Here is a 17,051-nt window from a genome sequence, read left to right as displayed (position 1 = left end):
TTAGATATCCTTCGCCAAAACTCTTGTTTGGTCTTTCCGATATAGAAGGCACCGCATTCACATTCCATCAAATAAACAATACCCTGGGTCTGACAATTGGTGAAATGTGAAGGTTTGAAAAGGTCACCATTGGGAAGTCGAAAAGTCTTTTCCTTCTTAATGAGTGGGCAGTGTGTTCCTACTTTTGGCATGGAAAGAAACTGGTTCTTTAGCCAATTTGGGCTTTTTTATTTTAGCGTCTGTTTCTGCGACAAACTCATGAGATCTTTTTTCATAAAACACGCTGGAATTCACAGTCTCATGTGGTCCTTTATTAACACCATGATCTTTTCTAGATGGAGTGTTTGCAGTAGTGGTTGATAGTTTAAAATTGCTGTTCTGCATCTTTAGCTGCATTCTCTATTATATCATCAGAAACATAGTCGGTGTCATACCCCCACTGATTGATATCATGGTTTTGGTCAAAGTCCTCAATATTGTTAGTCTCTGGCCTTGAATATTAGGCTTCATCTCCTCCAACTGTGAGTCACTCCACACAGAATATATATCATCCTCGGTTTCAAATTCAAAACATTGTGAATCATACTCCTCAAAGCTTGGATTGCCAGGCTCAGACTTGACTTGATCTGGTCTCTGTATTGGTTTTTCTGAAGTATCTTGCCCAGTGTCCTGCTTTTGAATTGAAATAGATCTGAAAACCGGTTCTTCTGGGTCAGTGTCATCTGAGATTGTTATAATATGATCAGATTTTGCTTTGGAGGAAATATCGTCATCCTCAATAGCTCCTTTAACTTTCCTCTTTAGAGAATACTCTGGTACATCAGACCCCTGCTGATTTGAATCAACAGAAAAACTTGAACCTTTCATCTGTGCCACCTCTGCTGTGTAATCGCGATTCATTTTAGTTTTTATAAGAGCTGACTTTTTGTAATTTTTCCTTAGCAGCTTTTTCTTAAGCACAGACAAGGGAAGATCATCTATTTCACTGTCAACTACAGAGCCAGAGTCAATATTGCTTTCTACAAAGCTGGAAGAGCTGACCTCAGCAACCTCTTGAAATTCTCTCTTTATGGGTCAGATTGCTGGGGTGTTGTCTAAAGACAGCCTTTGAAGTTGCTCACTTACAGGAAGACTGTCAGTATTGGTCCGTTGACTTCTGTCCACACATTTTTTGACACGCTCTTTCTGAGATAGGTTTTCATCACCATCATTTAAATCATCTGACTCCCTTTCATTACCGCAACTTTTTGCTTTTAGCAACATATCTTTCTGCTCTTTAGCCGTTTTATATTCTCTTTGTGCAGTGCTGGAGTTCCCTTCACTGCTGCTTATTTTACTTTCAGCCACTACATTTGCTGTGATTGGCTTCAAGCTTAGAGCTTTTGCAATGACTTTAGAGGTAAATATGTTTTTTTATTAATTTCAGTATTGAGAAGAAATAAAAAAAAATATACAACACACACAAACATCAGATTTCTATAGAATAGGATGAAACAAATCAGATAATACTGTCTGAAATTCAGCACAATGGGGTCTCAACGTGAGTCTACCGAGTTTGTTTCCCATGTCAGGTTGTTAACAGTGTGTGGTACAATGAAGACTGAGAAAATATAAAGCAGTATAACTAAAACTGATTATTATAAAAGAGAGAAGGAGAAAAAGTAGGAAAGAAGAGAGGAAAAAGAGGAGAAAGAAGGGTGGTGGAGGGGGGAAGGAAGAACCGAGAACCAAGCGGGCCATGACGTCATTGTTGTGCAAAGAGTATTTGGACTGAGCTTTAGGGTTGAACTTGAGGTGTCAGCAATGTTTTTAAGGAATCAGAGAGGAAGAATAATTAATCCATAAAAGCCATAGGGATCTGAATTTATTGTAGTTATCAGAATCAAGGGCTAACATTTCCTCCATTCGCATGATGTCATTAACCAATGAGACCCATATGGATAATGGAGGGGTAGAGGTAGATTTCCAAAATAGGGTGATAAGATGTCGCGTGGCCGATAAAAAGAAACGTAGTAAGGTATTCTTCTGTGATGCTATGGAACCAGGTAACAGACATCAAAGCTATCTCCGGTGTGGGTGTTAGGGGCCGATCATAGAGCTTAATATATATGGCAAAGACCTGAGACCAAAGGGGTTGAACGGCCGGACATGTCCACCAAATATGGAGGTAGTTACCGTCCATTGAGCCGCATGTAGAGAGAGAGAGGGTCCCTGTACCATCGAGAGGGGAGCTTGAAGTTCTTCTCCTGAGAGTAACAGGAGATAGAGGATTTGTGCGTGAAGTAGTATGACTTCTGCCAATCCGTTGTATGGAATTCCTTTCCCAGATCCGTGGACCACTTCTTCGTGTAGGAGGGAACTTAATCATGTATTAGTGTGTGTAGCAGTGTATATAAGGAGGAGAGCGAGTGTCTTGGGGTTTCAGAAAGAGAACACAGTTGCTCGAAATCTGTTAGGGGTCTATGAGTCTGTGATGAAGAGAATAGGTTGAAACAAAAGGACGACAGGCGCAGGGTCGTGAGCCAATTATGATGGTCCTTAGGCAGTACAGGGGAGCCGGAGGTGGGATGTACAAATGAGCTCGCTGTGGGCCAGGCAGGGCGGGAGTATGGGCCTACCGTATATGAACTCAATCCCTGAGGTAGTCCGGGGTGGTTGAAGAGGGATGTCAGCGGTGACGGATCAGTGGACAGTAAGGAAAGTAGTCCCTTTTTGTACCACAGCTGTAGAGCGGCTTTTGTCAATGGAGAAGCATGAGAAACTAATTGCAGGTGGTGTTTATAACCCCAAAGTAAAGCTCATAAGTCATAAATGGATAAGTCCTGTTCTATCATTGTGGATGATTTAAGGAAGGGGCGAGGGAACCATTCTAATATTCTGGATAATAATGCAGCTTTATGGTATAACTCAAAGTCGGGTAAACCCACCCCTCCTCTGGTCTTGGGGTATGTGAGTAGAGTATGACGGATGCGAGACTTGCCATGGTTCCAAATAAAACGTATAGAGATGGAGCGTAGAGAGGAGAAGAAACGTTTGGGGATAGAAATGGGAATAGTTTGGAATAGATATAGTAATTTAGGAAGTGTGTCCATTTTCAATGTGTTAATACGACCAAACCAAGGTATCAGGGAAGAATTCCAGGTGTCCAACTCTTTCCGAAGCTGGGCTAGAAGAGGGAGATAATTGAGGGCATATAGTTGTGAAAGATTTGAGGGAATCGTTACACCTAAATATGAGATGCCATCAGTACACCATTTGAAGGAAAAATTTGCCTTCAATCTAGTGAGGGTAGTATGAGTAAGGGATATGTTTAGGGCTTCAGTCTTAGACATATTCAATTTAAAATTTGCAATGACTTTAGATAATTTGGATTGCCATCCTGCTGCCAGTCTTTTTGGTTCCTTTTGGACAGAAATGGAAGTACTTGCATCATCTAAATTTTCCTGTTTAATATGGGTCTTTAGGTATGAACTACAGTCAGGCGACTCTTTTTATATTCATTTTTAATTGTTCCCTACGTTCTAAGGGGTGGAGAGGAACATCAAGTAAGTTATGTGGAGAAGTAATGCTGGACCCATAACATTCCACATCCATTTTTTCTGTCTTAACCCCTTAACGCCCGCCGCATGACTATATACGTCCGCAAAATGGCACGGACAGGCAGATGGGCGTATATATACGTCCCTGCCTTCTAGCGGGTGGGGGGTCCGATCGGGACCCCCTCCGCTGCGTGCGGCGGGCGGATTCCCTCGGGGAGCGATCCAGGACGACGGCGCGGCTATTCGTTTATAGCCGCTCTGTCGCGATCGCTCCCCGGAGCTGAAGAACGGGGAGAGCCGTATGTAAACACGGCTTCCCTGTGCTTCACTGTGGCGGCGTATCGATCGAGTGATCCCTTATATAAGGGAGACTCGATCGATGACGTCAGTCCTACAGCCACACCCCCTTACAGTTGTAAACACACACTAGGTCAGGGATAAGCAATTAGCGGACCTCCAGCTGTTGCAAAACTACAATTCCCATCATGCCTCTGGGTGTCATGCTTGTGGCTGTCAAGAGTATTGCTATGCCTCATGGGACTTGTAGTTCTGGAACAGCTGGAGGTCCGCTAATTGCATATGCCTGCACTAGGTGAACCCTAACTCCTACAGCGCCCCCTGTGTTTAACTCCCAAACTGCAACTGTCATTTTCACAATAAACAATGCAATTTAAATAAATTTTTTGCTGTGAAAATGACAATGGTCCCAAAAATGTGTCAAAATTGTCCGAAGTGTCTGCCATAATGTCGCAGTCACGAAAAAAAAAACGCTGATCGCCGCCAATAGTGGTAAAACATTTTTTTTTTATAAAAATGCAATAAAACTATCCCCTATTTTGTAAACGCTATAAATTTTGCGCAAACCAATCGATAAACGCTTATTGCGATTTTTTTTTACCAAAAATAGGTAGAATACGTATCGGCCTAAACTGAGGAAAAATATTTTTTTTAGATATGTTTTTGGGGGATATTTATTATAGCAAAAAGTAAAAAATATTGAATTTTTTTCAAAATTGTCGCTCTATTTTTGTTTATAGCGCAAAAAATAAAAAACGCAGAGGTGATCAAATACCACCAAAAGAAAGCTCTATTTGTGGGGAAAAAAAGGACGCCAATTTTGTTTGGGAGCCACGTCGCACGACCGCGCAATTGTCTGTTAAAGCGACGCAGTGCTGAATCGCAAAACCTGGCCTGGGCATTTAGCTGCCTAAAGGTCCGGGGCTTAAGTGGTTAATAAAGGGTACAGCCTGGATCAGGCTTGCTGGACTTTGATCAGTGGAAGAACTAGGAATGCTGCATACCTTGTCCTTAATACTTTTAATGATTTGAGTGAGACAGGTTTGCAATCCTTGAACCTCGGACTTACTAAGATCCAAGGGCCAGATTCACATAGAATTACGTTGCTCCACGGCAGCGTAACGTATGTGATTTACGTTACACTGCCGCAGGTTTACAGCATAAGTGCCTGATTCTCAAAACTCTTACCTGTAAACTTGCGGCGGTGTAATGCAAATGCGCTCGGCGCAAGGCCGCCCAATTCAAATGGGGCGGGCACCATTTAAATTAGGCGCATTCCCGCGCCGAACGTACTGCGCATGCTCCGTCAGGTAAATTACCCGACGTGCATTGCGTTAAATGACGTCGCACGGACGTCATTTGTTTAGACGTGAACAAAAATGGCATCCAGCGCCATTCACGGACGACTTACGCAAACAACGTTTTTTTTTAAATTTCGACACGGGAACGACGCCCATACTTAACATGGCTTAGGACACCTAGGAGGTAGTCCTAATTTTACGCGGCGTAACTTGACGGAAACAACGTAAAGTTAGATCGACGGGCAGCTTGGACCTTCGGGGGATCGCCGTAACTAGTCATTTGCATATTCTACGCCGACCGCAATGGCCTCGCCACCTAGCGGCCGGCCTAGAATTGCATCCTTAAGATCCGACAGTGTAATTCAATTACACCTGTCGGATCTTAGGGCTAGCTATGCGTAACTGATTCTATGAATCAGTCGCATAGTTAGGACGGCCGGAAACACAGAGATACGACGGCGTATCAGGAGATACGCCGTCGTATCTTTTGTGAATCTGGCCCCAAGTTTTAGTAAATTTCCTCCGATAATCAGGTTGAATTTGTCTAAATATTGTTTGCAAGCTGCTTGCTGCCCCAACTGAAAACCTTCTTGTAAAAGGCTCCTTATTAACTGCATGCAAGCAAATTGCACAGAAGGAGTCTGAGAAATGGGGGAAGAAGGTAAAGCCGAGGTGGATGTAACTCTTGGGCTTTTGACTGGAAGAAGGGAACACTTGGCAATGGCTTCAACCCACTTGTGCGAGCTGATCCAGAGGAAATGAAGGCACTTTTTACTTCTATGCAGTTCAATCATAGCAACCAAGACTCTGACAAAGAATTATGTCACTTTGTCACACTGGCTGCTTGCCTGAGTGAAGATCACCTTTATTTCAGAGTACAGGTGGTGAATCACTTCCATAATGTAAGCAACTCCTAAGTCTTTAAGGTCCATGACAGATTGAACATAAGGAATGAACCATAGAAAGGTGCTATTGTGGACACGAATATCCTGACCAATGTCCGATTGGAGTATGCTAGCAAGGCTCTGCATATCTTCATACATATTAGGACAATAGTCTGGGCAAATTGCACTTTTCCAACCAGCTTCCTACAAAGTAATAACAAAAGGGAAAAAAAATTACAACACAACATAAATGGAATTTCCAATAGCTTTGTAAAACAATTTTAACCAAATAAGCAATTTTTTTCATTTTTGCACACATGTAGAAATCTTCATTTTTGGCAATAAAATGTCTTAAATCCCCAGAACATTATACATTTTATAAAAGCAGAGGTCCTTTAGAATAAAAAGATAAAAATCTGCATTAAATAGTTTTCAGGAAATGAAATATAATAAAATAAATTTTAGAGCTCGTGCACACACACACTACCCATTTTTGGTGAAATATAAAAGGTGAGGTTGCATCAAGCAAATATATACCAAACATGCCACAGCTTAACCACTTGCCGGCCGCAATACGTATATACATGTTGCAGGTTGCAAGTGGTTTACTGGTATTATGGCCAAAGATGGCAGCCAAAACCGTATTGTTTTTTCAGCCTGCGGTTGGCTTTCTCTTGAAAGTGTTCCGAATGGCTCATGAGCCAATAGAACAATTTCAAAAGTGGTGGGAGGAGACATTGCCTCTCCTGCTGGAGTTGCTTGGCTCATAGTTTCCAGTTTTCCGGTTTGCCTGAAAAACAATCTGACGGTGTGGCTGGTTGCCTCCCATAGGTGATCAAAGAGTAGATACTCTAGGATTGCCTCTATGGCCTTGGAGGACCAGAGTGACATCATGGCATCACTTCCTGTCCAGGCTGGAAGGAGATTTGGGGGTCTTTTTGACCCCAAATCTCTCCATAAAGAGGACCTGTCATCCTTATTCCTTTTACAAGGGATGTTTACATTCCTTGTAATAGGAATAAAAGTGATAATTTTTTTTTCTAAAGTGCCCCCAACCCTCCGTGCTCATGCGCAAAAGCAAATGCATAAGTAAACTGTGTTCGCACCACACGTGAGGCATCGCTGCGAACATTAGAGCGAGAGCAATAATTCTATCACTAGACCTCCTCTAACTTTAAACAGGTAACCTGTAAAGGCATTTAAACCGTTGCCTATGGAGATTTTGGAGTACCATAGTTTGTCACCATTCCACGAGTGTGCAAAATTTTAAAGCGTGACATTGTAGGGATCTCTTTACTTGGCGTAACATCATCTGGGGTATATATTGTGGGGTTTTTTTTCTCATGAAAAAGTATTTTTTCCCCAAAAATTTTATTTGAAAAACTGCTGCAAAAATACTGTGCAACATAAAAAATTGCAACAAGTGCCATTTTATTCCCTAGGGTCTCTGCTTTAAAAAAAAAAAAAAAAAAAAAAAGGGGGGGGGGGGGGGTTTCCAAGTAATTTATGAGCAAAAAAAATACTGATTTAAACATTTATAAACAAAAAGTGCCAGAAAAGGCACATGTATTAAAAGTATTGCCATTAAAATGTTAAAAAAAACAAACAAGCAAGTAAAATTTTAAAAACAAAAAATTCCAGGTATTGTGCTTAAAGGAAAACATTTTTTTGCCTAAAATGAATGTCTGCAAGGTAGACAGACAGAATAGTGTAATGATTATGTTAAAAAACAAGTAAATACCTATTAAATTCCTTCATCTATATCACCTCCGGCGTTCTAGTTTCTGTTCTCTCATTCACTTCCTGGTTTGCATCGTTCGTTCATGTAAGAACTACATTTCCCAGTATGAATTGCGGCACGCCCAGTAATTTACACCTCCTTGAAGTCTCTAACAGACAGAGAGCGTCCAGATGTAGTTCCCAGGAGGGGGTGAGCACGTTACTGACCACTGCTGTAAACCCTCCCGTCACAGTGGTCAGTAAAATCAGACAAGCAGGAAGTGAACAGAACAGAGAAGAAATAGAGCGACTTCTGAGCAAAAACGAACAATGAGGAAGTGAAAAGAGGAATGTCTGCAGGTAAAGGATGCTTATTATGAAAAAAAAAAAAAAAAATTCCTTCACAACCTCTTTAAGCCACGCTGACTAGAACGGCATGCGTTCCAGCTGCGTATAAACAGACGTGTTAGCTGGCTTACCCGGAAATGGCGTCCTTGCGTGTCGGAGACACGCACACACGCCATTTCCGGGTAAGCCAGCTGACAAGTCTGTTTATACGCAGCTGGAATGCACGCCGTTTTAGTCAGCGTGGCTTAAAGGGTTTGTAAAGGAATTATTTTTTTATCTTAATAGCTTCCTTTACCTTAATGCAGTGCTGTTTTCATGTCCTCATTGTTCGTTTTTGCTCTCAAGTTGCTGTAATTCTTCTCTGATCTCCACACTTCCTGGTTGCCTGTTTTCTGATAACCACAGTACTGGGAGCTTTCTCTCTGTGGTCACTAATCAAGGAGGTGTGATTACTGTGTGTCTAAAATCCCTCAGCACCAATCAGTTTCGTTTTCCAAACCATCACTGCCCTGTATTGGCTCTGTGGCTCTGTACATCACAGAAGCAGGAAACATGCAAAAACGAAACTAGAAACTACAGGTACATTATATGATTGATTTTTATCTATTTTTAATAATTTTTAAAAGGAATCAGTTAACTATTATGGCCTCTGATGTGGCCCGCGACCTCCTGCTCTGGAATGGTGGGTTGGCAAGCCCAGATCGCAGGTTGCCGGCCCGCCATACCACCGCATCAGTGTTGTGAATGAAGCTGGTGGTAGAGGAAGAAAAACAGCTGCGAAGCAGAGCCCCATAAGCCTCTACAGCGCCGGCTTTTGCCACAGGTGGAGTCTATGGCAAAGTTCAGCTAACCCGCAGGATAGACGCAGGTGCACTACGCTGCGCCCGCGGTGTGGGTAAACCGAAGCACATCAGTGTGAAAGTAGTCTTAGGTCCTTTTCACACGATCAGCCTGACCAAATGGGACCCTCAATTCACCTCTATAGAGCGACAGATGTCCATTTACACCCGCCTACCTCAACAGAAGGAAATTCGTCCCCTTCCATCTGGGCAGATCGTAGGGCCTATAGTGTAGCCGTGACCGGTCATCCGCCCGCTCTGCTCATTGTGGCCCTCGACTGGTTACCAAGTTGCTTAAGTGGCCCTTGCTCTTCAAAAGGTTGGGCACCCCTGCTCTATACCCTGTAAACAGTAATTTCAGCAAAAAAAAAAAGTTTCCTTTACAACTCCTTTAAGCACAATACCTGGAATTTATTTTTATTTTTTTTAAGTTTACTTACTAGTTTGTTTAACATTTTAACATGTTTAACATTTTATTGGCAACACTTGTAGCCATAGTTTGTATCTGCATTCCCCTGCGCCTTTCTGGTGGAATTGCAAATAAAATATTTTATATTTTTTTACTACACCATGGAAGCTTGTTTTTTATTCCCCCTGAGGATTTTGGACCTTTAGTGGCTGACTACAACGCATCCACATCGATTCAAGCATCACTTCACAACAGACACCTAATGTGAGAAGTGGACATACGCAGCAGCAGCCAAAGCGTGGGAGCCCTAAATTACATGCTGTCTACCCCTGCATGGGTGAGGCTATCTGGTCAGTGGGGACGCTGGTGGGGGAGCACTGGAATCACCTTGCAAGCACTAACTTCTATATAGGAGCACCTATCTATCACAGATTGTTCACCATTATCTACAGTTATATTAAGATTGCCTGTGGATGGGACACTTATGTTTTATGGATTAACATACATATTTTGATTCTTTTATATATATATATATATATATATATATATATATATATATACACACACACACACACACACACACACACACACACACACACACACACACACACACACACACACACACATATATATATATATATATATATATATATATATATACACACACACATATATATATATATATATATATACACACATATATATATATACACACACACATATATACACACACATATATATATATATATACACACACACACACACACACACACACACACAATAATATATTAATATATATATACACACACACACACACACACACACAATAATATATATATATATATATATATATAAAAAATAGGATTTTTTGTACCGTAAAATCCTTTTCTTTGTCGTCCATGGACGGACACAGCCTCTTCATTCATGACAAAGTGGGTTATGTTCCTGTTTACAGGAGAGGACTAGGCAGAACATGTTAGATACAAATACATGTCATTTTAAAAACAGAGCTGAACAGCCCCGCCCCCTCGGTCCCCCTGGACATAACCCTCCTCCCAGCAGCATGCAGCCTCAGTTCGTAACAAGCAGTACAAACCCAAAAAGGAGGGGTGGGTGCTGTGTCCGTCCATGGACGACAAAGAAATAGATTTTATGGTGAGTACAAAAAATCCTATTTTCTCTTGTCGTCCATGGACGGACACAGCCTCTTCATTCATGACAAAGTGGGACGTCCCCAAGCAGTGTCCAAAAAAATGAGGGGTGGGAACAGTATCAGTCAAAAAAAAACACAAAACTTCACCCCAAACAGGCAGAGCTCCTCAACGGAGGAGATGCAACTTTAAACAGCCGCCTGCAAAACCTTGCGACCGAAGGAAGCATCTGAAGATGCACTCACATCAACCTTGTAAAATTTTGAGAAAGTGTGAACGGACGACCAAGTCGCCGCCTTACACACCTGAGAGACAGACGCTTAATGTCAGAAAGCCCAGGAAGCACCAATTGCCCTGGTGGAATGTGCCGTGACCGGAAACGGAGGCGCCCGCCCCCTAAGAGCATAAGCCTGTATGACAATCTGTCTAATCCACCTTTGTGGACCAGATACCGACACAAAAAGTGAGTCAGACCTCCGAAACGGAGCCGTAGCTGACAGGTACACCCGCAGAGCGTGTACCACATACAAAGAATGAAGTGCAACCTCCCTAGCATGCACTGGCTTAGGACAAAAGGACGGAAGTACAATGTCCTCGTTAAGGTGAAAAGATGAAATCACCTTCGGAAGAAAGGAAGGTCGCGGACGCAACACCGCCTTGTGCCTATGGAGAACTAAGTATGGTGACTTGCAGGACAAGGCCGCCAGCTCAGAAACCCTTCTGACAGACGTAATGGCCACCTTCTGAGAAAGCGTCGAGAGGGATCTCTCTGATGTCCTCGAAGGGAGATTTCTGAAGAACCGAGAGCACCAGATTCAAATCCCATGGGGGAAGAGGTGGTCTCAAAGGGGGAAGAATATGACGAACCCCCTGCACAAAAGTACCCACCAGCGAATGGGCCGCCAAAGGCCGCTGAAAGAACACAGCCAAGGCTGAAATCTGACTCTTAATGGTGCTTAAGGCAAGCTTTTGATCCACGCCACGCTGTAAAAACAGCAGGTCTCTGGATACCAAATACGTCCGTGGACGCCAACCCATCTCCTCGCACATAGAGATGTAGGCTTTCCAAGTGCGATGGTAAATCTTCCTAGAGGAAGACTTCCTAACCCGCAGCATAGTTGGAATGACCGAGTCGGAAAGACCTCGGTCCCTTAGAACCTGGCTTTCAATAGCCATGCCGTTAAAGCCAGCGACTGTAAAGCAGGATGGAGTATAGGACCTTGGGACAGAAGGTCCTCCCGCACTGGCAGCCGCCAGGGCGTATCTGCCACTAGGCGCACGAGATCGGCGTACCACGGACGCCGGGGCGATTAGGATCATCGGGATCCCCTCGGCCTCCACTCTGCGGAGCAGTCGAGGCAGCAACTTCAGTGGGGGAAATGCATAGATCAATCTATACTAACCCCATGGGGCTACCAATGCATCTGACGCGTCTGCCCAGGGATCCCTGGACCTGGCCACGAACCTTGACACCTTGCGGTTGAGACGAGAGGCCAGGAGATCCACATCCGGAAATCCCCATCTCCTGCAAATTAGTTGAAACACCTCCTGATGCAACGACCATTCTCCCTGGTCCAGCATCTGGCGACTCAGGTAGTCTGCCTGCCAGTTCTCCACGCCTGGGATGTAGACGGCCGACAGAGCCGGCACGCTTCTTTCTGCCCACCTTAAGATGTGAGCGACCTCAGACGCTGCAGCCGAGCTTCGGGTTCCCCCCTGATGGTTGATATAAGCCACCGCCGTGGCGTTGTCTGACTGAATCCTGATCGGGCGGCCCTGCAACCTCCTTGACCACGAGGAGAGGCATAGCCTGATTGCCCAAAGTTCCAAGACATTGATAGGTAGACAGGATTCTGCTAGAGTCCAATGACCCTGGGCCGACTGGACCCCCCCAGATGCCCCCCCAGCCCGAGAGGCTGGCATCCGTCGTAACCACCGTCCACTGGAGGGGGAGAAAAGACTTCCCTGCTCGAAGAGCCGGGGATCTCAACCACCAATTCAGAGAAGTCCTGACCAGATTGCTGACCTGAATCTGACGATCCAGAGACGATGGGGATCTGTTCCACGGACAGGATCTCCCTCTGTAGTACTCGGATATGGAACTGGGCATACGGTACCGCCTCGAACGAGGCCACCATGAGGCCAGAACCTGCATACAAAACCGAAGAGACGACCACCTGCGGGATGTCAACTCTCACAGCAGACTGGAGCGTCTGCAATTTTTCCAGGGGTAGAAAGACCCTCGCTTTTGAGGAGTCCAGAATCAACCCCAGGTATTCCAAGCGCTGAGTCGGAACCAGGACCGACTTCTGAATGTTCAAGACCCACCCGAACTCTTGGAGGGTCTGGCTGGTTATAGACACGTCCTCCCTTAATTCTGAGGCAGAAGCTGGAGATCGTCTAAGTAGCCCACGATGGCAATGCCTCGCTGTCTCAGCAAAGCTAGGATCGGCGCGAGCACCTTGGTGAAAACTCTTGGTGCCGACGCCAGGCCAAAAGGGAGGGCCACAAACTGATAGTGGTCCTCCCCGATCGCAAAACGCAGAAACCTTTGGTGACTTGCGCAGATTGGGACATGGGACATGCAAGTATGCGTCCTTGATGTCCAAGGACGCCAGAAAGTCCCCCGAGTGGAGCGCAGCTACCACCGAGCGAATCGATTCCATGCAGAACTTTCTTACTTTCACAAAGACGTTCAAAGCCTTGAGGTCCAGGATCGGACGGACCCCGTCCTTCTTCGGGACCACAGATTCGAGTAAAAACCCTGAAACCTCTCGTCCTGCGGAACAGGTAAAATTACTCCGCAACCTAGCAGGTCCCTTACTGCCCCCAACAGGGCAGCCCGATGAGCTGGTAGGAGAGGGAGACTTGAGGGAAAGAATCTGTTCGGGGGATAGGAAAGAAACTCTATTTTGTACCCCGAAGAGACCACCTCGCAGACCCATCGGTCGGAGAGCAGAGAGGTCTACCGAGCTGTGAACCTGCGAAGCCGTCCCCCCACCCATGAATCGGGCGGGGGCAGGCCTTAATGCAGTTGCGGGCTTGGGTGCCGGCTTGTTTGGCTTACGCACCCAGGGACGTTTCTGTCCCCCAGCTGAGCCCCTGTCGGGCTGGGAGGGTTTACCCGCGGGCCCTGACTGACGAAAAAAACGCTTCTGTGTGGGAAAAGAAGGACCCGTCTTGCGGCAGGGTTCCTTCCCCTTGGAGGACTGAGGGAGGAAAGTGCTCTTCCCTCCTGTGACATCTTTGATAATGTCGTCCAGTGAAGACCCAAAAAGCCTCTCACCTTTGAAGGGTAAATCCGCCAGGGCCTTCTTAGAGGCCTGGTCCGCAGACCAGCATTTTAGCCAAAGGAGGCGGCGTAAAACCACCGCCGAGACAGAAGCCCTGGATACCAAGGGTGCTGCATCTAGTGAAGCGTCACAAACATAGACAAGGCCCTGGACCAGTTGGTCAGCCAGTCTAATTACCTCGGATGGGAGCTGGTGCTCCTCCGCAGCCTGGCGCAAAATCTTTGCCCACTCAGTAAGTGTCCGAGACACCAGGGCAGTGGCCACAATAGGCCCGCAAGGCAGACCCCAGCATGGTAAACATGGAGCGGGTCAGTGCTTCGGATCTTCTATCAGTCTGATCCTTAAAAGCAGGAACTCCCTCTACAGGGAGAGTGGTCACCTTGTTTAGCCGGGCGACCGGAGGGTCCACCACCGGAGGAGAAGTCCACTTCTTTAAGACGTTCTCCTCAAAGGGGTATCGAACCGCCAGGCGGTGAGGGACTACAAAAGCCTTCTGCAGTTTTTCCCATTCCGCATCAATGAATTTATCAAAGAAGGGCACATAAGGAAAAACCTTAACAGAGCGGTCTGATTTGTGTGAACCAAAAGAGACCGAGCCCTCAGCGGATACCTCAGCTGTACTATCTAGCTTAAGGGAGTCCCTTACAGCATTGATAAGCTCCCTGACAAGTGCCTTATCATGCCCAGACCCAGTTACAGTGTCTTCCTCAGGAAGGTCCTGGTCCACATCTTCTGAATCTGAACATTCCCCTGGGGATAGCGGAGGGAGGGGGCGCTTTTTACCCCCTTTACTGCCACACGCCGCTTACACCCTGGCCACAAATGTCTCCAGGACTGCCGACAAGGAGTCTATAGTGAGTGCAGAAGCAGAGGTACCAGCTGCCTCTGCCATGCTGGGGGAAGGAGGACTAGATCCTGAGGAAAAAACTCCCAGGGCCCAGTTCAGAATGAACAAAAGACACCCACTACTCCTGCTGCGCTGACCGGGGGGGGGGGGGGGTTGTACAGGGTACTCACCACCGGAGAAGAACTGCTCAGCGCCGCTGCCCGTGTCCCGCACACTGCGTGTGTGATGTGTGTGGAGAAAGTCGTGAGGTAGTGGAATGCTGTGAGGAGAACGGCGTTGCGCGCCGTGAAAACCAACGCTAGAGGTCGATAGACTCAAGCAAGATGGCCGCCGAGTGTCCACGTGGAGCCTGGTGCGGCTACAGCAAAATGGCCGCCAATGGGATTTTCAATGCTAACTGAAAACCCACAAAAAAATGGCTCCAGCGCCGCCAGAACGCGGCAAAACACAGCATTTAAAAAGGGGTGAAAGCCTGGAAAGGCTGCTCAGCCCCCAATCCAGAGAAAAAAAGTGACACTCCACAGTAAAAAACACATAGGCCAGGCGCACAGTACACTCCACCAGGTGCCCCCGCCCCATCCCGACAGCATGCACAGCAGAGGGAAAAAGGGGAGCAGGGAAGGGAGGATACCCAAACCCCAGGAATGCCCAGCCGTACCACCCCACCTCAGAGGGAGGGACTGTACTTACTAGGGTTGTCCCGATACCACTTTTTTAGGACTGAGTACAAGTACCGATACTTTTTTTTTTATGTACTCGCCGATACCGAATACCGATACTTTTTTTTAAATGTGTCCCCAAATGCAGCCATGTCCCCCGTACAGCAGCCATGTCCCCCGTACAGCAGCCATGTCCCCCGTACAGCAGCCATGTCCCCCGTACAGCAGCCATGTCCCCCGTACAGCAGCCATGTCCCCCGTACAGCAGCCATGTCCCCCGTACAGCAGCCATGTCCCCCGTACAGCAGCCATGTGCCCAGTACAGCAGCCATGTCCCCAGTATAGCAGCCATGTCCCCCATACAGCAGCCATTGTCCCCCATACAGCAGCCATTGTCCCCCGTACCTACTGTTATCACCGCGGCGGGGAACATTACAGACAGCGTTCGTTTGAACAGCTGTTTTCCCCGCTGCACATAGACACTCCCCCTTGGACGGATCTGTCCAATCGCGAGCAAGGGGGAGTGTCTATGTGACTCCCCCTTGCTCGCGATTGGACAGATCCGTGATTAACGTGGCGGCGGTTTCGGCGGCGGCGGGGGGGGGAGGGGGAGTATTCTATTTTAGTATCGGGGGTATTAGCGGGAGTACGAGTACTCCCGCTAATACTCGGTATCGGTCCCGATACCGATATCGGGACAACCCTAGTACTTACCCGTCCCTGTGACGACTCACTGGTGCATTCCAGACAGGCATACAACAACCGCAATGGAGGTAGCCGTCAGCCCGGTCCACTGTGAGTGAGACAACACTACAGCTCAGTCATGTGCGGACCTCGGAGCAAAGCTCACTGGCCACCCCAGGTGTCATGGGGCATGTCGTGGCAGACCCTGCCTCTTTGCAAAGGTGTGCTCACGCTCGCTGGGCGAACTGAGAAGACTACAAGGATCTATAATATCCAGCCTGTCTCTCAGCCGACAGTTGTAGAAAAATAAAAATAAATAGAAAATAAAATCCTTTCTTCGGGCGCTGGGCCCAAAGGGAGCCATACGTCCTTCTCCTTTGCTAGGCAGAACGAAACTGAGGCTGCATGCTGCTGGGAGGACTGTTATGTCCGGAGGGACCGCCCCCTGGTCCTCTCCTGTAAACAGGAACATAACCCACTTTGTCATGAATGAAGAGGCTGTGTCCGTCCATGGACGACAAGAGAAATATATATTTTTTTTTGTCTATTTCTTCTTTTTCATATTTTTTCACTTTTTTGGGAACATTATTTTTGGATTTTTTGCTTATGGCACGTGGCACATATATATGCGCAATTACATATTGATTCTTTCTCAGGAATTTGTAACTCCATTGTACTCACAGGAATCCACTTTTAATATTTCTTATATACAATATATATATATATATATATATATATATATATATATATATATATATATATATATATATTACACACACACACACACATCATATTGTTTAGCATTATATCTGCGCTCACACATCTTACTGGTCCTAGGGTTCTATATAGGACCGGTTAGGCTGTTGATGTTACGTATGGTCATAATATTTTATACACAGTACTTTCCCCCTAAATAAGTCATTCACGGTGTTGCTCACATTACTCATTAACCATTTATTTATTGGTTTCTAGCCAGAACGTACATCTAGCATACTTATTGCTACTGGCTAGACTAATAAGCCAGCTGACCCTGGAACAGTGGGAAGCATTTCACCTCTATTACGCAAATTTCCCCATCCTT

General features: G+C 46.0%; 1 protein-coding gene across 1 annotated transcript in view; it reads right to left on the bottom strand.

Annotated features, from left to right (window-relative positions):
• Window positions 1-402: 402 nt before the first annotated feature.
• The window catches only part of LOC120928313 (probable helicase senataxin), a 53,410-nt gene continuing 36,761 nt past the window's right edge, over window positions 403-17,051 (bottom strand). The window contains 4 exon segments of the mRNA XM_040339413.1: window positions 403-1,065; window positions 1,126-1,391; window positions 2,218-2,246; window positions 5,633-6,225. Of these exon segments, the coding sequence (XP_040195347.1) occupies window positions 403-1,065; window positions 1,126-1,391; window positions 2,218-2,246; window positions 5,633-6,225 (1,551 nt within the window).

This window comes from Rana temporaria, chromosome 2 (genome assembly GCF_905171775.1).
Source record: "Rana temporaria chromosome 2, aRanTem1.1, whole genome shotgun sequence".
NCBI lineage: Eukaryota > Metazoa > Chordata > Amphibia > Anura > Ranidae > Rana > Rana temporaria.
This window is presented reverse-complemented; position numbering and strand designations above follow the sequence as displayed.